We start from the raw sequence: 20281 nt of genomic DNA, 5'->3' as shown, positions 1-20281 counted from the left end.
ACATCAGCTTTTTCATCATTCTTATCACACTGTCCTGCAGTTGTCCATTTGCTTGCCTTTCTCCCTTCACAAGGCAGTAGGCTCCTTAAAATAAGAATTGTGCCTTTATTTTTGGTTCCTCGGATTGTGCACAATGCTTGGTACATAGCATGAACTTTAAAAATGTGTTTGAATATATGAACAAATGAATGCATGAACAAAATGAAGGCAGCACTGAAAGGGTGCTTTTGTTAAGATTTTTCTTCCTTGAAATAGGTTGATACCCTAATAATGATGTACAAAACTCACTGCCAGTGCATCCTGGACAATGCAATAAATGGAAACTTTGAGGAGGTAAGAGTGACAAAGAATGCTTTGCTGACTATATTATGTAAACGTTCTTGTCCTGTTCTTCATATGAGTTCATGTTAAGGAAAATGTTAATATTAATGTACATACGCTTTGCTCTCAACTAGATCCAGCATTTCTTATTACACTTTTGGCAAGGAATGCCTGATCATCTTCTTCCCCTGCTTGAAAACCCTGTTATCATTGACATTTTCTGTGTTTGTGACTCAATTCTTTATAAGGTAAGCTCCTTAGGATGTCAAACATGAACCATATATTTCTTTAAAAAACATTCCATCTAAATTTTTGCCATATATTTTCAATAAATTTGTTATTCCTGGCTGGAGATACACTATTAATTATTTTTCTGATGAGAAAGCAAGCAGTTTAATAGTATATGTTTAATAGTGAATGTATTTTAATATAAATTTTCATTAAGTAAAACAAAATCAGTTTCTGTTTACAGCTAAGAATGATTCTAAATGTGACATACTTCCATAAAAACTTAGTTAATTTTTATTAACTGTTTAAGGTGTTTTCAGAGTAAATAACTTAATGGCTTTTTCACAGTATCAGTGTTTTGGGGAAAGCAGAATTAAGCACTCTTATGGGACTAATAACTTGAAAAATTTGGAAATCTCTAGAGTTAAGGCATTAATGACCAATTCTGTTCTTAAGCCAAATAAGAGTCCCCAAGTGTCTACAGAAGGATCACGAGGATATCGTAAACAGATAGGAGCTGGTTGGCCATCTAGCCCGCCATTCAGCGGGGAAGAGGGTGAAGCTAATTCCCCCAACAGTCTGTTCCCTAGTTAGAGCAGACACAGGTCCAAGCTGAGGAAGCAAACTGTACTGCATTCTGGGTATTTTAAAGTGAGTTTGTCTACATTAACCTCCTAAATTGTCAGAAGGAAAAACAAAAGCTTTCCTTTAAGAACATAATTTGAGTAAGCAAGAAAACCCAAGCTGGAATCCTGTTAAGTATTTAGGAAGTAAAATCCTTCTAAGTTAGTTGCTGCTGTTTCGTTCTCAACTTGGCAGAGAAGTGAAGCAGAAGCTAGATAAACTCAGTCCAGAAGCAACTTTGCACATCCAGAACTGTAGGTGGGCTTGAACCAGGATGAGGGAGCCCATATTTTCATCCTCTGTTCTGTTCTTCCTCATCGCAGTATAAGAAAATAGAGTCTCTACCTTTAGTTCAAGCTAAAGCTGAAGAAGGACAAAGGAGAGCAAGGATTGTCTCATTTTTCTGGGTCAAATAAGAATATCATCATTTAGAGACAAAGGGTTTAGTTTGCACTAACAGATTGTCTGAAGTGTTTAAGACATGAGGAAGTAACCAGAAAGGGGAAAGAAGGTGGTTCTAAGAGTAGGTATAAGAAAAGACCTGGACTCGTGCACACACATTTACCAGCATCCAGGTAAAGCTGTTTTGGACTGTCATTCAACACCTCCAAGAAATATTCTTAAAGCATAACTTCCCCCCCACCACAAATGGTCTATTTCTTTGAGTCCAACACAAAAGTCCAGAGTTTAAGTACCGTTACGTGCACAAAGTTTTTCCTCCTCCTGGTGGACCCAGGGAGGCACAGTGAGCACTGTAAATAGAGCAGTGTAATATGAACTTCTGTAAGATCTTCATCCCATCCCTAGAAAGTGGTCAGCTTTTAGTCCATAGACCTGTACATGATTGCCAAGGCCAGTTCATTGGTAACTAGCATACTGGGCATATACAATACTGTCTCTTGTTTTAGTGTTTCATATACACGGACTACATGTGCATTTTGCTGGTAAGCTGCACAAGCCTTTGTAGATGAGTATCTACTCACGTTTTGAAATATCTTTGAAATATCCAAGGGGACCTCTTGGTCCTCTTCTCCAGGCTGGTGCACTCAGTTTATGAGCCAGCCTAGGGGATCTGTACTGTTCATATCCTATCTTGTTCCCCATCTCCTTTATTTATCATAGTTTTTCCTGAGCTGGGATCAGTCAGCACTAATTTTTTCTTTTTTTCTTTTTACTAGTTCTCATCAAGGTCCTACTCACCATATCACCCACATTTAAGGTTCAGTCTAGTAGCCCTTTATTTTCAGTGTTCTTTATGTTCCAATAATTAGCTCTCTGTACCCGGTACATTCGTGTCACCTGCTTAACTAGCACTGCAGTGCTTCTATATACCCCCACTCCCCTTGCCTTTTACACACACACACACACACACACACACAAACACACATACACAGCTTACATATATACATGCATTTTAGAGATAAAAGTATAACTTTCAGAAATGAGTTAACATATTATTCTCTAGAAAGCTAGGAATAAAAAGTAATTGACAAAGAGTAAATGTGTTTCTATAGAAATACTAAGGATTTATGTTAACTCTCTTTTGCTGTGATTAAGGTTCTAACAGATGTACTCATTCCTGCAACAATGCAAGAAATGCCTGAAAGGTAGGTTCAGTCAATAAAATATGATAGTTGCTTGTACAGGGTTTAACCTTATACATTATAGTAAAGCAAAACATTAAGTAGAAATTCATTCATTTACCAATATTATTTTCCTATTCCTGCCCCTTTGTATGAGCTATAAGAGATGTGCCTCAATTTTTATATTCAAACCTCAATGAACAAAATTGATGGAACAATCCTGAAATCCCTTTAATTTGAGAGCTGCTCACGTGAGAAATAAATATTTAAGTGTAGTTGACCTTTAGGTTACTGAGGAAGCTCTTCAATGGAAACTGGCTAGAGGGAGATGAATGGGGATAATTGATGGAAAATAATCACAATAATAAAACTATAAGGAAAATTATTTTATATTTATTATAACTTTGATCTTAATTGCCAAAATTAGAAAGTAGCATAATGGAATTACCACCTTCTTTTAACAAAGGAATAAGATCTCAAATTGAAATGATGCCTGAAGATTTTTCACAAAGTCTTTTCCTATTGTTCTGATGTGAGAACAATAGGAACTTGAAAAAAAAGCCAATTTTTAAAAAACGAATTCTAGTAAAGTAATGAAATTTATTTTAGTATTTTGGGGCACAAATACATATAGGGTGAGCATAGTTGGTTCTCAATAAATACATGATGATTGATAAAACAATCTCTATTTTTGATTTACCTTTTCCTCTAGACTGGTTTATTTATTTAAATAATAATTGATATTGGCCTGGTCAATAGTTTCTTTTAATTATTAATACGTTGTCTTTAAACATCTATCCTGAGCTCTGAATTAGGTACACTTAACACTTCTGTGTCACAGCAAAATGGCTATGCTTACATAGTGACAGGCATTCAGCCGTGTAACTAATAGTAATAATAGCTGACTTTTATTAAACACAGTGTGGGATTTGAGACTTACATAAATTATTTCACTTAGCCTGAGAAGTACTATTTATGTATTTATCTCTTAGGTATGCAGGTAGTTCATATTCATTTAGAAAATGAAAAACACGCATAAATGCATTTAAAAAATCACTCATATAAAGTAAAACTAAAAAAATCACTCATTGTCTTACCACATTTTTAATGTCTTAGGTTATTATTGTATCTCACAGACTTTTTTCTAGGCATATTAAAAATGGAATTATAGTACACATACTATTGCAGTATACTATGAAAATCTTTCCATATCAACAAATATAGATTAGCATTTTTTAAATGATTGATTGCATAGAAATCCAGCATCTGAAAAATACTATACTTTATTTAACCAATTCCTTATCATTGAACAATTAGATTATTTTAAAACAACTTGTCAGACTATTCTAAATTAACTGTTATGATCCAAATTCACAAAGAGGAACCTGGGAGTACAAAGAAATTAATTTGCCCAGAGTCAGCTGATTTTTAAGAAGCAGAACCTAGATTTTAATTGAGGTCTGTTTAACTCCAAACTCTGCCTATTTTTTTTCCTGTACTATGTCACTGCTCCCCAACATATGCCCCATCCTAAATATATTTAGATCTGTTTTGTTGAGATATAATATGTAGATTGTTGATGGATTTATAAATTTTTGTATGTTTTCATAAGATATACACAACCAACCTTTGCAATTTTCTAAATGGGGTCCTCTAATTAGTATGTTTGTGGTAATTTGTTCTACAGTTATATTTGGATTATAAGAATATGTTACTAGAAACAAATATGAAATACCTGAAATGGCATTATGATCCCTATGCGTGTCTCTCAGTAGCCAAAATATGCAAAATCAAGTGCACACTTACCTTTTCCCAGAAATATTTTATAGAAAATGACTGAATTATGAATTAATATTAATAATAAAGTATGTCTTTTGATCACTTTCTGCCTGCCAAGTTTTAACCTGAACACTTTCCATGAATTATTTCATGTAATCCTCATAATAATTCTGTGACATGGATACTATTCTTTCTTTTTTTTTAATTTTTTTGATGTGGACCATTTTTAAAGTCTTTATTGAACTTGTTACGATATTGCTTCTGTTTTATGTTTTGGTTTTTTGGCCGCGAGGCATGTGGGATCTTAGCTCCCCGACCAGGGAATGAACCCGCAGCCCCTGCACTGGAAGGTGAAGTCTTAACCACTGGACTGCCAGGGAATTCCCTGGATACCATTCTTATTCCTATTAACAGATGAGGAAATTGGACCTTCAGGAGACTGAGTATTTTGACCGAGATGATAAATGGCAGACCTAGGCTGACTTCAGTCATGTTCTTGGAATCAAAACATAATAATATACCTCCATTAAACTGCATTTATTTAATGCATTTTGAACTACTTAGCATTTAATAGAGTTTTTTGTTCTTTGGGGGTTTTTGTAGCTTATTAGCAGACATAAGAAATTTTGCTAAAAATTGGGAACAATGGGTTGTTTCATCCTTGGAAAATTTGCCAGAAGCTCTAACTGACAAGAAAATACCTATTGTGCGAAGATTTGTATCATCTCTGAAACGACAAACATCTTTCTTACATCTTGCACAGGTACGTTGGTAAGCTGAGGGTATTTGAGTCACCAAATAAAAAATGAATCATCTGATAGCAAAGATTGGGGAACTTTCAGAGATTGGAGACTAAGTAGACAGCAATTAAATGCAACATGAGATCCTAGAGTGAATGCTAGAACAGAAAAAGGACATTAGTGGGAAAACTGATGAAATTCGGTAGTTTAGTTTAGTTAGTTTAGTTACTGATATTGTACCAGCGTTACTAGTATTGTACCTGATTTTGATAATATACAATGGTTATGTAAGATGATGACATTAGGAGAAGCTGGATAGAGTATGTGAAAATACTCTGCACTACTTTTGCAACTTTTTTGTAAATTTTAAATTATTTCAAAATAGAAAGTAAAAAAAGAAAAAAAAACTTTTGAATGAAACGTAAAATGTAAAACTCTTATTTGCCAGATGAATTCAATTAATAAATGAATCCAATTAATAAAATTAATAGATTATGGGGAATGAGCCCGTGTGATGTTGTGAAACCCACAACACATTTTAAACTACCTCTAATTTAGTTCTCTTAAATAGGGAGAAAAAAGTAATTCTTAAATTAGAGTTACATGTTTGTATATTGTTAAAATATACTTGCCCTCTCCTCAAATGATCCTTTGCTTTATGAAGGTTTCTAGCCCCCTGAATTTTGAAAGACTAGCTTGGGATAGTTCCAGATAAGAAATTTAACATTGTGAAATTCTTATTTTATGACCAGGGGTAAAAAGAATTATTTTCTTATTCCGAAAATAGTTTTCAAACCTTTAACAGAGATGATCATGAATCTCAGCTACTGCTTTTAGTTTTAAAATAAAAAAAGAGTTATTTATGATACTTTTCTCTCAAGGAACTATTTCACTAGAAGCTAAAATTTTCTTTTGATGGAGGATCAGTGATATAATTTACTGTCTTTTTTACTTTCTTTATGGAGATTGCCAGACCAGCTCTCTTTGACCAGCATGTCGTGAATTCTATGGTGTCTGACATTGAAAAGGTTGACTTGAATAGTATTGGATCTCAGGCCCTTCTCACCATTTCGGGCAGCACAGACACTGAATCTGATATCTACACTGAATGTAAGTTTTCTCTTTTTGTTTAGGGCAGGGTCTCCCAACCTCAGCACTATCGATGTCTTGGGCTGGATACCTACCTCTTTGATAGGGCAATGGGGCTGTCCTGTGTATTGAAGCATCCCTGGCCGCTATCCCCTACATGCCAGTAGCAGTCTTCTCCGAGTTGTGACAACCAAATATGTTTCCAGACATTCCCAAATGTCCCCTTGGACTACAAAATCATATCTGTTTGAGAAACTCTGGTTTAGAGAAATACTTTTAAGTTTAAAAATTGGTCTCTATTTTAAAACAGTTGTGCTTACTGATTGTGAAAAACCTGGAAAATATAGAAAATATTAAGAGGAAAATAAGTCATCTATAATTTCATTGCCTAGAAATAGTCCATATAGAAAAAACCTGGGAATAATCAAAACAGTTTTGAGTTTTGTGAGTTTTCTTCCATTTTTATATTACATGCATATGCACTTCCATGCGTTTTGTACTCTTGGCATCATATGGTGTATAATGCATACCAAAATGATATCTCAATGCAATACTGTTTTTCAAAGCTGAAATGCCCTGCTTAGGTTTGGACAATCTGACAGAATTTACCAAGCCAGTACGTGTGACCGGTTCCATTTCCCAGGGATAACAACCCACTGTTTCTCCCATGATTTCTCTCTGAAAACACCAAAAAATGCAGCCTCCTATAGGCTACAGCACACTGCTCTCTGGGGACAGTCTAACCTCAGTCCTGCTTTCTGTTTCTTAACATAAAATTATATTACCCTTTGGGATTCAGTAAACCTCAAACTCTTTAATAAAATGATAGTCCTTAACTGCCCCTTTAACTTTTACATGATAAAAGATTATTTATTTAAGTGGCTCAGTTCTGCAGGGCAGAATTTAATTTTTGCTAAAGATAAAGGATATTTCAGAAAGCAGGAAATCAACAAGTCTAGCTTAGTTCAGTCATTAGGTTTCAACTAACCTGTTGCATTTAATGAAAACATTGCATTCAAAATGAATCATCATCTCTACTGACAACAATTCTTCCCTAGTATATAGTATATAAACCTGCATTTCAATATATACCAAAACATATACACTTATGGTTAAAATTTTGAAGAGTAAAGAACTAAGGAATTTTTCTTAGTTTCCAGGATATGAAAATAACTTCTTTAACACATTTAATTTTATCTACCTGTCTTGCCCTTTTATTCTATAAAATTATTAATGATTTCTACTTTTAGGTTTCCTCTTGGGTTCAAAGTAGTGTGCAATATTCTGCTTTTTTTTTTTTTCCTTTTTACATGGTAGATGACTCTATCACAGTGTTCCAAGAACTGAAAGATCTCCTTAAGAAGAATGCCACTGTGGAGGCTTTTATTGAATGGTTGGATACTGTGGTAGAGCAGAGAGTTATTAAGGTATTTTTCAATGACATATTCAGAAAATAAAAATTTTGTTAATAGTAAATGCTAAACTGGCTGTAATTTCTTGAATGGTGGGGGATGGTGATAGGCTGTGTGTAATAATACTTTGAAAAGCTTTTGAAACCCTAGGAATAAGGGAAGTCAAATATCAAGATTAGAAATATGGCAGATTTGAGAGCACTGGGCACAGTTGCAATTCTATTTGTCGTTTTTTGACAGACTACAAGACACTATTCCTTCCCTATCAGTCAATAAGGTTACAGCTGTGTAACATCAGTAGTGAAAGATAAACTTAGAAACTGGAAAGAGCTGGCCCTTTTCTTAAAAAGCACGTTTTCACAAAAGCTGACAGAAGATATGGTTTTAAGTATTTACATTTTTTAATTCCAGGAGCTCAGTATTTTGTGTTTTCATGTGGTTTCTTCAACTCTTTCAGTTAACCTTCAAGTCATCCATCATGAAACAAGGCCATAAGAACAAATATATCCATCACCAGTTGGTGTTAGCCATTCCATATCAAGGAAACTAGTTATAGTGTAGGGACTTTTTTTCTCCTGGAAGGAAAACAGATGATCATTCAGGACCAGAGAAGTCAGAGTTAATCATTCACAGAAATATATAACCCTTCCTTCACACTTCGCCTTCTGCTTTTTTTAAAGCTCTGTCAAAGGAAAATTAAGAGAGAAAATATTTTGTAAATTATTTCATTTCGTTGTCCAATTTATTAGGTAACAAAACCATATAGAATAAAGACCTATTAACCTGAAAAATGAGGGCAAAGCCATATGAAAATTAAAATCCCTAGACACATCATTTTATTTGATAAAATAAATGGCATGCCCTGTCAATCTGTCCGTTTGTCAGTTTTTCTACCTCTTGATCTTACGTAGGAAGCATGTAATAATGAAATGACAGATCCTATAGTTTCATTTTGTTCCTTTACTTTTAGACCAGCAAACAAAATGGAAGATCGTTAAAGAAGAGGGCTCAAGACTTTCTGCTAAAGTGGAGCTTTTTTGGTGCTCGAGTAATGCATAATCTCACCTTGAACAATGCATCTAGCTTTGGTATCTTACGTGCTTTATAAAACTCTTCTTAGATGAATTATATCGTTCATTCCTCAGTCACATTTCCTATCAAGTTTTAAGCATGTGGCACTATCATTTCTCAAATTGGACTCTTGAGCCAGTGGAGAATGGTCGGTTTTAGCCTGGGTTTTGTAGTCAGACCACCTGCAGAGTTAAATCCTAACACTGCTTCTCTTCGGCTGGGCTTAACCCAAGTTAGGCTGCTCATTGTAGAAACGGGAGACTATTTGTTTCATTGGGTTATATAGGCACTTGAGTGACGTGATATATATAAAAATACATTGCCAGGACCTGGAAAACACAATAAATAGCAGCTATGACCATGACACTCCATCAGTGCTTAGATAAATTTTCTCTGTTAAACAAGCAAATAGACAATAATTAATACGTTATTTTCCAAAACCGCTATTCATTGAAATATGGCAAATGTTTGCATCTTTTCCAGGAACCTACCCTCATAGTTGTATTCCAAGAATCAAAGACCAGCTTAGAAGACATGCTGTCATATGTTTTTGAACCATCTATCCTGATCTATACAACTTACGAAAAAATTGAGTTGTTAGCTTTTTCAAAAATTGAATACCTTCTTTTTCCTAAAATTTCTGAGATTCTTAGTTTGTAGTTATAATGCTATCTCCTGGACAGTACCTCCACATTTAGTAGTTGCATTTTGAGAAATCCTCGCGTTATAAAATAGGTGACAGTTAACTAAATTTGTTTATTTAATTTTTAACAGAATTAGATAAAATCAGTGAACTTGTATTGAGGGATGAACAAAATATATTGTCTATTATTTGAAATATGTTGCTTATATTTAAGGTTTCTTGAATTATACAATATTTAAACCTGACCTTATTATGAAAAAAGACTTTTGTTGGAAAATCTGTTGAACAGTTAAAAGAAGTTTAAGGTTTTCCAGGACATCTTCCACATGAAAATTACTTTTCTCCTTTTTTTTCAAATGAAAGAGCATTTTGTTTCAGGCTAGAAAGACATCTTCTTACTTGATACTTTTTTCAGACCATGTTGGCTATTGTCTAATTATTTAGTACAAAGTAAACAGAAATAGAGCAGAGTAGAGCTCATTCTCCCCAGGTTAAAGCTTATCACACTCCAATGTGTGCCCTCTTAAAGCATAAAGCATGTCTCACTTTCATCCGAATTTTCCTTTGATGTAATTAGTGGTCAAAGAGCTGGCAGGACAGTACACACAGTGAGCTGGGCAGGCGGTACACAAAAAGATTAGAGACCCAAGTTAAGCATGTTGGTCTTAGCAGGTCATTTAAAGTCCAACAAGTATTTGTTTATTTCAGTTGCTCCTTGTAAAGTGTTTCGAGATGGTCACAAAGATAACTTGACTTCTCTCTTTCTCTTTCCTTCTCTTTCTCTCCCTCATTTCATCTCACAATGCCCTCTCCCCATTCCCTATCCATAAACAAGGTTCTTTCCATTTGATCCGAATGCTTCTTGATGAATACATTCTGCTGGCCATGGAGACCCAGTTTAATAATGACAAAGAGCAGGAGTTACAGAATTTACTGGACAAGTATATGAAGAATTCAGGTGATTTAAAATGTATATCTTGTTTTGCATATGTCTTTGTTGAAACCTAAGTTCAAGAATTTGTAAGCACACTTGTTAAATGGATTTATAACAGTCTCAGATTTTACCCCCAAAATGTCACTACTAACACAGGATACTAACACTAAGAGAGCCCTATTTTTTCTTTCCTCCATTGGTATATAGAGTAGTCAAGGTACTTTACTGGAAACTCTGAAGAATACAAATCAATATGCTTAACTTCTGAGAACCCAGATAAAATTGGAGAAGTGACAATAATACAAAAATAACTAGAATTTAAGACAGCACATGTGGTATACCACCTTATAAATGGCGTAGAGATGAGTTCTATAGGAATTTAAAGAAGGAGGGACACAATATATTTGGGATGTGATGACTTGCATTTTGAAGGCTGTTCACTACAGAGTGGATTATTTAGTGCCCTGAAGAACACACCTACATCCACAAACATACAATTAACAAAAACCAGCACCACTGCCAACACCAAAGATCTGCCAGTCTTATTTCCCATGGAAAACACTTCTCAGGAATTTCCAGATTTATGACACAACTCTAGAACATTTTCAGTTTTTTTTTTTTAACTTGGGCTTATCCACTAAGAATGTGGCAATGATATTAGCTTTCCTATTTAAAAAAATCTTTCCAGATGCAAGTAAAGCTGCCTTCACTGCTTCTCCGAGTTCATGCTTTCTGGCCAACCGTAATAAAGGGAGCACTGTTCCCAGCGATACCGTGAAGAATGAAAGCCATGTGGAAACAACCTATCTTCCTCTATCATCCAGTCAACCTGGAGGCTTAACCTCTGCTCTGCACCCATTCCCTGCTGGGAACACAGACAACATGCCGCTCACTGGTAGGCTATGAAACAACCAAGAAAACCTCAGAGGCTTCAATATGTCTCACAGGAAACTATTCCTTTGTTTTCTTAAAGCTGGTAAACTCCAGGCATTTCAAGAATAAAAAGGTTTCTCTTCACTGACTTATAACAAAGCTTTATAATATTTTTGTGATTTTCAACATTTGTCATTCACATTTTTATCAATACCATTTTTAAGCTAGGTATCACATTTTAACATACTCTCTTAGTTATCTCAGAGGTCCCAATAATTGGTTATTTTCATTTAGTGGAAGAAAAAAATAGATTAGGTATTCACAAAATCATTAAAATGCTTTGAAAGTCAAAAACTATGAGCTTCTTATTTATTTTTGGATTTCGAGGAGACTTTATTTCTCCTCCATTAAAAAGTAGATTCAGCTATTTTAGGATAACCATTACAATAATTTTCCTCTTTGGTCTAGGGTCCCATTTCTGTCAATCTGGATGTTTATCGCTTAAACCAGCTACTAGATAATACTTTAAGTCTGCTTATTGCCGTATGTCTTCTTTGAAATCCTTCTATATACCTTACTTCATTGGACACACAGAATTTTAAACCTGGAAGGGGTAGTTTAGGGGCGTAATTCCACTAATGGAAAATTGGAGACCCAGGGATTTGGTGGCTTTCATAATTCATTGCTCATCAGTGGGGTTTGTATGAAGTTTTGAATTGACCGCTTTGAAGCCATGGTCATTTTGACATTATTGCCCTTTTCTTTTACCCTAAACTTGAAACCATTTAGCCTTCAGCTTGTTTTTTAATTACAGAGAAATGTGAACAGCAGACCCCTTGCCCTTCCCAAGCTTGATCTCTAATCATCTTTATACCCACGGAAGGATGAAGCCATCCCAAGCTTTCCTCCATAGTCACTAACTCCAAAAGTTGCCACTGTTGTGAAATACACTGTTGTGATGCTGTTTTTTAAACCTAGAGTTTTATAGGTCCCTAGTCCCGTTATTTTTGGAGGTTAGAAATGAACTAAGTTGGAAAAAAGGTATAGTAATAAATCATGCGTAATTTTGAAAGCTGTGAAGCCGTCTATTTTTAATTTGCCACTAGTGAATGCTCTGGTAACTTTTTTCCAGGTCCGATGGAGCTTTCCCAGAGCGCTGGTCATCTGATGACACCACCCATTTCTCCAGCCATGGCGAGCCGAGGAAGCGTCATTAATCAGGGGCCGATGGCAGGGAGACCCCCGAGTGTGGGCCCAGTACTGTCAGCCCCAGCACACTGCTCAGCGTACTCAGAGCCTGTTTATCCTACTCTCCCTCAAGCCAACCATGACTTTTATGGGACCAACTCTAACTATCAGACTGTGTTTCGGGCACAGCCTCACACCCCATCGGGACTCTATCCTCATCGCCCCGAGCACAGTCGATGCATGGTCTGGAGTGAACAGCAGCTTTCTAGAGACTTCTTCAGTGGTAGCTGTGCTGGGTCCCCATATAATTCTCGGCCATCTTCCAGCTATGGACCATCCCCGCATGGCCAAGATTCACACAGTATGCAGTTTTTAAATACAGGAAGCTTCAATTTCCTGAGCAACACAGGAGCTGCCAGCTGCCAAGGAGCAACATTGCCTCCTAATTCACCTAATGGTATTGAAATTGTTTAAGAATTTTTCCTGGCTTTTGAGTTGGCAGTAAGGCAAAATCAGACATTGAGTTCTACCTCCGGTGAACAGCATGTCATCCCATGTAGAGCTTTCTCAAAATCATGGAATCTTAGATATTTGGAGCCAATTTCTGCCACATACAAACATATCCCTAATTCTTGTGACTTTATTAAAGTTGCCCTTCTAAATGTCCTGCATGATGCAAAAATATTATGTCAAACCATATGTTTGAGACCAACCTTAATAGCCCAAAAGAAGAATGTTCTGTCCTTTGAAAATTTAGTGAATAATGTTTCTTCCGGAGAGCTAGCAGCAGATCTTAAAGATTAGGACCCAAACAGTGCCTCCCGTTGAAGTACCTTGAGGTTACTGAGTTGCAAAAATCTGTGGACTTAGTCAGCCACCAAAGTAAGCTCTGTGTAGAGGCTGCTCTGATGCGCCTCTCCTCAGTGTAGGCCAGTCCTTCTCCCAGAAACATGAATCTGTAAATAAAATCAGTATTTGACAAGTAATCTTTGTGAGAGGCTGACAGTGCCTTTTTTTTTCCTTCATAAGCATTGTAAGATCTTGTTAATTTAAATAAGGGAAATATGAGAGAGGTGTTGTCTTCCATCTCAAACTTGATAATATGATAATGCCTATGTATTTTTTAAAACAAAAAACAACATAATGAACCATATCCATATATAAGCACAAATCCAACCATATTGTAAATGTAGGTGTAAATGTAATATTTACAGTATGCTATCTCTAGGGCTCTATCCTATTACCTTGTCCTTTTTGTTTATCTTCCCGGAACATTACTTGTAATAAGTTAACGCTACATTCTCACCATTTTCTGTTGTAGGGTACTACGGAAGCAATGTGAACTACCCAGAGTCTCACAGACTTGGATCGATGGTGAATCAACATGTTTCTGTCATCAGCAGTGTTCGCTCCCTGCCTCCCTATGGTGACATCCATGATCCACTCAACATCTTAGACGATGGTAGTAGAAAGCAGACCAGCTCGTTTTACGCAGACACACCAACTGCAGTTGCATGTCGAACTCCTGTAGTAGGTAAATTATATTAACATTTCTTGAAAACGTTCTTTAAAAGTTGTTAACCTCAGCTATGCAGTGTTAACTGGGCACTCACGTTCCCACAGTTGGTTTATCACTTCGGATCTGAAGTTATGTTTCTGAATCTGTTAGTAAAAGCCTTGCCATTTCTCTATATACATGTCACCATGCAACCTACTGCTAGATCTGGTATTCTTTCCAAAACAAATCTCTGGAATCTATTATGTATGCAAAAAATTCAGGTAACCTGTCAAATGCAGTCCAAAAATCTGTTAAGTTTTACAAGGGCAATAATGATATCTTTTTCTCACTTTCTCTTGTTCACTGTTGGAAGCAGGGCCAGTGCCAAGAGCTGTCTTTGGACCCCATAATCTCCATCAGTATCCTAAAACCACTCCAAGTTTTAAAAAATGGTGACTTGTAATGAAGGTTACTATAATTTTCTGAGTTGTATGTAAAATGTGATTAGCTACCTCTGTAGAAAATGTTGCTTTCTTATTCTAGAACATACATTTTAAGTAAAAATGAGCAAAACCGTATGTTTGCCATGAAGTCCCCTAGCTTCTTATTCCAGCCAGGTTGCTGTCCCTGAGAAAATACGGCCACTTGTACTAGATGCATCACCGACACCCAGCAAAGGGTCTGCCACATAGTAGGAACTCATTACATCACTGAGCTGAAAAAAGGGGCAGAAGCAAATGCATAGATTTAGTTTCTAAACCTGCTAATAAGGTATCACAGGGCGAGTATTATATCCACGTAAGTATCAAGGTGGAGTGTTAATGTTTAAATGAGATGATTGAAATCTTCCAATGGAACTGATTTCAGATTAGCATAAGTAGAGGGCATTGACACCCAAACAGAGCATAAGGGAAAATGAAATACATTGCATCTCTCCTCACTCAGTGTGTTTTTCCAATAATTCAATAGGAAGCACTTCTTCCCTTCCTATGACCATCACAGACGCTCCCTGAGCAGAGTCTGCTCTCATCTTATGCTATCTGCAGATGGTCATTGCTTCTGGGTTACTCTAATGAAGCAGAAAATTCCACTTCAGGAAGTTTCCTCACTGTGAGACTGAAATGTACGGAGTTGCTATTGTTACTATTAGTTCTGTTTACTTGTAGTGGTAGTGGATGCTTTGATGAAACATAGTTTGGGTGTAGGACAGATTCTAAGCTTTAGTTGTCAGAGCTGGCTTACAAGTAAATTGCAAAGAGGGCTTCAGCATGAAAAGAGGGACTAGAGTAAGTGAATGAGTGGCACAAGGGGAGTTAGGACCTATAATTATATTTCCTTAATTATAAAGCCTGGTTTTTAGTGACAGAGATGATGGTACTTAGAAAAAGAAGAAAAACAGCACTGAGAAGGCAGGAACCAAAAATGCAGGAAAGGTAGTGCTAGCGAGCCAGTTAGTAAAAAGTTTTGAGAACCTACTATTATGTGCCGAACCTCATTTTAGGTGTGAGGTTATGGTGGTAATCAGGTCAGAGTTCCTGCTTGTAAGAAGTTTACATTCCAGTAGGAAGAGATAAGGCAATGAAAATATAAACAAATGCATTAAAAAGATAATTTCAGTTACTCTCAGGTCAATTAAATAGGGTAAAATGACAAATAGTAACGGAGGAGCTGCTTTAGGTAAGGCAGCTCGGAAAGGATTCCTGAGGCAGAAATATTTGAGTTGCAAGTTGAGTGATAAGGAGGCAATGATGTGAAGATTTGATGATGGAGTTCCAGGCAGAAGAAATGGCAAGTTGCATAGTTTCTGAAATGGGAACATTTTGGGAAAATTCAATGGGCGGAAAGAAGGCTCATGTGTTTTGAGTACAGTGTATGAAGAGAGGGGAGCAAAATAAATCAGAAGGCAGAGACCAATTCATCTAGGGTGTTATGAACCACGGCAAGGAGCTTGGATTTTGTTCTAAGAGTAATGGGAAGTCATTGTAGCATTTGAGAAGAGGGACAATTTAATACACACATCAGCAAGATTATCCTGGCTGCTCTCTGCAGGGTGAGGGTCATGAGACTAGTTAGGAGGCTGCTGTGTTGGTCCAGGTAAGAGAAGATGGTGGTTTGAACTACAGTGGTGGAGGTGCAGCTGGAAAAAGAACGTAGACTGGGGATATATTTTGGTGATACAGTTGTCTGAATTTATGTTTGAAATTGAATTTTCTTTGTGAAATGTGTTGAAGGAAAATTTGTGGGAGAATAGCAGGGGGGAAAATGGAAGAAAAGATGAGCATTGCTCTGAGAAACCATACACACTCAAATTTAGTACAGATATATGTGCTCAATGCACACGTCGTAAAGTGAGTGGCACGGAAAAAAGAAAATGTCAGTCAATTTTCAATTGATGATTATATTTTCCCTTACAGCATCCAGCTTGCAAACCCCAATTCCTTCCTCCTCATCCCAGTGTATGTATGGAACTTCCAATCAATATCCAGTTCAAGAAACCTTGGACTCCCATGGAGCAAATGGTAGAGAAATGGCATCCTCTCTACCACCAATCAACACTGTGTTCATGGGAACAGCAGCTGGAGGCACTTAAGCCAGCACTGTTGGGTAGGGGTTGAAACTTGAAAAGTCTGTAGTGCTCACATGCTATCTACTCAGACCGCTGTCAGAGAAAGAAAATGGAATATCCAGTGGCACGGTATTGTTTTTCAGGTCACCGGTGTAAAACTATGGACAACACCATAGTGAATGGTAATATTCGCAGAGTTTGCCTTGCACACAAGTTGTTTAGAATGTGGTCCCGTTATTAATCATAGTTTCAAACATTATCAAATGGAACCAGTGGAGCTTTGAAGATGCAGACATTTCAACTCTGAAGATTTAATATTTCACTTCTTAATTTATTGAAAATCTGTGTGCTGTTTCACTTTTGGTTTTTAAAAAAGAGAAACATTTATTTAATGCTTTTAAAATACTTTTAATTTATTAGGATCTCAGAATCATTGTTTACTATCCCTTATTTGACAAAAAGTCAAATGTGTATGGCTACCTCCTATGGAAATGTTTACAAGATCAACACTTAATTCAATTCAGCCTCGACCAAAGTTGCTTGACTTTCAGTTTCCGTGCATTAGTATGATGATTTCTGTTACATAGCAGTGTTCCAATTCTATGTAACTGAATGGAGATTAAAAATGCTTTCCTTCTTTATTTAAAAAAGATAGGAAGAAATAAAGTATGGAAATATTTTTAAAGGCTTGGTTGTTCTCAGGGCTGGTTCTGTTTCTAAAGAATCCTGGGGGGCTTCCCTGGTGGCGCAGTGGTTGACAGTCTGCCTGCCGATGCAGGGGACACGGGTTCGTGCTCCAGTCCGGGAGGATCCCACGTGCCGCGGAGTGGCTGGGCCCGTGAGCCATGGCCGCTGAGCCTGCGCGTCCGGAGCCTGTGCTCCGCAACGGGAGAGGCTACAACAGTGAGAGGCCCGTGTACTGCAAAAAAAAAAAAAAAAAAAAAAAAGAATCCTGGGGATTTGCAGGCAAAGCGCCTTTGTATATCAAATTAAAGAGTAAAGTTGGTGGTCAAAACAATAATTCTAGAACATTTGCATAACAGATCCATGCATATAAGGAACTTGTGACTTGTAGACTGTTTGAACTTCTGCAGATGTGGAAGCAGTCTTTAATCGAGAACTTTGCTTAGAAACTGAGAGCGAATGAGTGTTCAAGGGTCATCTGGATGCAAAAACAAACTCAGAAGTGAAAGATTCATTACATATAAACTAATACAATTTGATACACCATTTATCTAGCTCTGTTTCTTTTTCTTTTTCATATGTCTTAACTGAAGGTTCTGTTGTTAAGACTCATGGCCTATAATGGGAAACTTCCATTAACTTTACAGGCTTCTCCTTTAGTCTTATGACAGGTCTTCTATTACTTGTATTAAGGATTGGGTTATACTGTAAGCCCCGCGTACATTATAAAAGGATCTGTAAGCCCCAAACACCCATTTTACATCATGATGTAATTTGGTAGAGACAAACTGTGGAATTGTTATTCAGCAAAGCAATAAACAATTATCTGTGGACTTGGAGTGTTGCTGCCATTTGCTCAGTAGTATGTAGTTTATGAGCTAATGAATTAGCAGAAATACTTTGCAACAATAACAAATCATGAGTAATAGAAAACTAAGTGTTCTATTCTTTGCTATGGTAATATCATAAGAGTACAAAGGAAATGAAATTAATAAGGGCTTGGACTGAAGAAGAAAACAAAACAGCTTTAAGAAGTGATTGGGGACCTTCCCTGGTGGCGCAGTGGTTGAGAGTCCGCCTGCCGATGCAGGGGACACGGGTTCGTGCCCCGGTCTGGGAAGATCCCACATGCTGCGGAGCGGCTGGGCCCGTGAGCCATGGCCGCTGAGCCTGCGCGTCCGGAGCCTGTGCTCTGCAACGGGAGAGGCCACAGCAGTGAGAGGCCCGCGTACCGCAAAAAAAAAAAAAAAAAAAAAAAAGTGATTGGACATAAATCTTAAAAATTGAGAAATCTCCATTTTTATGGTAATTAAGTATATATTCAGCATCTGTTTCATGTCTGACACAATGGAAAATACAAAGATGAAAAAGATGAAAGAAACACAAAGATGAAAAAGTGCCAATACCTTTAATAAGTTTTGATGTAATGATGAAGGGGTGATAGAATACAGAACCTCAACTGAAGATTTTTGAGTAAAAAACAAGGTGAGGAAAAGATGTTTAGGGAACATCTAGCAGCAGCTGGAGGGAGGAGGTGGACTTGTTAGGAAAGGAATTAGCCTAACTGTGGGCCACTCTGAAGGCTGTTTCTTTCATCCAGATGCTCAGCGGATTAAGTGCAGAGACTTATGGGGAAGAAAAGTGAATGAGGAGGGGAGAGAGGAAGAAGCACAAGCATCATTTTAAAGAAATATGAGGATCATTTCAAAGACTACATTGAAGGATTGGCGACTGACTAGATAGAAGGGGAAAAAAAAGGAATATGTCACTAGCGGCTCTAAAGTTTTCCTTAACACTATTTGCAAAGTATGTCAGCGGAAATAGTTGACCCTATATTGGTACTCCCTCCTGCCCTTTTAAGGTGAGGGAAAATGATTGGAGCAGGGAGAAGCTCAGAAGACAAGTGAGCAGTGTCTGGGTTTCATGTGCATTGTAACAAGGTGCTAAATTTTGACGACAAAAAGACTAACTTGCTCTTTTCCCCAGGTAGTGAACTTGAGTTTATTGCTATTAGAGGTAGCACAGTATTTCTCAGTGCAGGCACCATTGGCTTTTGGGCAGGACAGTTCTTTGCTTTGCAGGACTATTCTGCATATTGAACAAGATTTAGTATTCCTGGCCTCAACACTAGATACCAATGTACTCCCGACACAGCATCCAAATGCCCCTGGAGAGGCAGTGCTATTCCAGCACGAATTGACGGTGACAGCATCTTTAATTTTACCATAAGGAGCTTGAGACATTTAATACCTTTCTGCCCATCAGCTACACTCATTGTTTAAGAATTGTTTCCTTCATGGATCTAAAACTTGGCTGCTTAAGGCATTTTCTGTTATTCTTTAGGTTAACTTTGATATAGTTAAGAGGATCTTGCCTAGGTTTTTATGTTTTTAAAAGTAAATAAATCATTCTTCAAGTAACTGTTAGAAGTTGTGGAGTATCAATTATAAAGAAGTGACCTGTTCAAGCTAATGCTTATGTGAATTGCAAAATTAAGGTTAAAATTTTTTAAATGCTAGGTTTATTATAACTCAATTCTTGGGGTACTATCTTTCAAATCTTATGGTATGGTGGTTACTAAATATAAAAGACATGAAAAATGAATGTTTCAATTAATTTGGTGGATTCTTAATACAATTCAGAGACCAAGAGCCTATTTTGTAACAACTTGAAGAAAAACTAAAACCCAGCTACGTCATTAACCTAGAATCACAGATCAGAATGGATCTAGTTTATTTTCTTCTCTCCAGGTAGAATTGCACTAAGAAAAATTAGAGCTATCCTCAGTTATATGTTCCCAAGTACACTTTCAGGTCAGAAAGGGTTTTTTGTTTGTTTGTTTTTTAATAAATATCCAATTTTATTTACAAAGCATTAAAGCTTGAGCAAGAAGTACCCAAGTCTCATCTCATACAAAACTACAGAACATTAAAAAGCAAAACACTGGAGACTGGGGAGATGACGAAAGGGAAAAAGAGAATATGCATATATTGTACAAACTGAGAAAATCAAACTGAAATAGACAGGTTTTAGGAGCTGAAAAGCATT

At 36.8% G+C, this 20281-nt stretch overlaps 1 protein-coding gene across 1 annotated transcript in view; it reads left to right on the top strand.

The window, feature by feature from the left end:
* The window catches only part of RFX6 (regulatory factor X6), a gene marked incomplete at both ends in the record, with an annotated part of 55732 nt that extends 39159 nt beyond the window's left edge, over window positions 1-16573 (top strand). The window contains 12 exons of the mRNA XM_082856056.1: window positions 256-333; window positions 456-569; window positions 2731-2780; window positions 5139-5298; window positions 6241-6385; window positions 7682-7791; window positions 8747-8864; window positions 10326-10448; window positions 11113-11319; window positions 12430-12942; window positions 13807-14019; window positions 16398-16573. Coding sequence (XP_082712182.1) covers window positions 256-333; window positions 456-569; window positions 2731-2780; window positions 5139-5298; window positions 6241-6385; window positions 7682-7791; window positions 8747-8864; window positions 10326-10448; window positions 11113-11319; window positions 12430-12942; window positions 13807-14019; window positions 16398-16573 — 2007 coding nt within the window. The remainder of the gene's footprint in view (window positions 1-255; window positions 334-455; window positions 570-2730; window positions 2781-5138; window positions 5299-6240; window positions 6386-7681; window positions 7792-8746; window positions 8865-10325; window positions 10449-11112; window positions 11320-12429; window positions 12943-13806; window positions 14020-16397) is intronic.
* Window positions 16574-20281: the final 3708 nt, after the last annotated feature.

Source organism: Leucopleurus acutus (assembly GCF_964270905.1).
Source record: "Leucopleurus acutus genome assembly, chromosome: 15".
Classification (NCBI taxonomy): Eukaryota; Metazoa; Chordata; class Mammalia; order Artiodactyla; family Delphinidae; genus Leucopleurus; species Leucopleurus acutus.
This window is presented reverse-complemented; position numbering and strand designations above follow the sequence as displayed.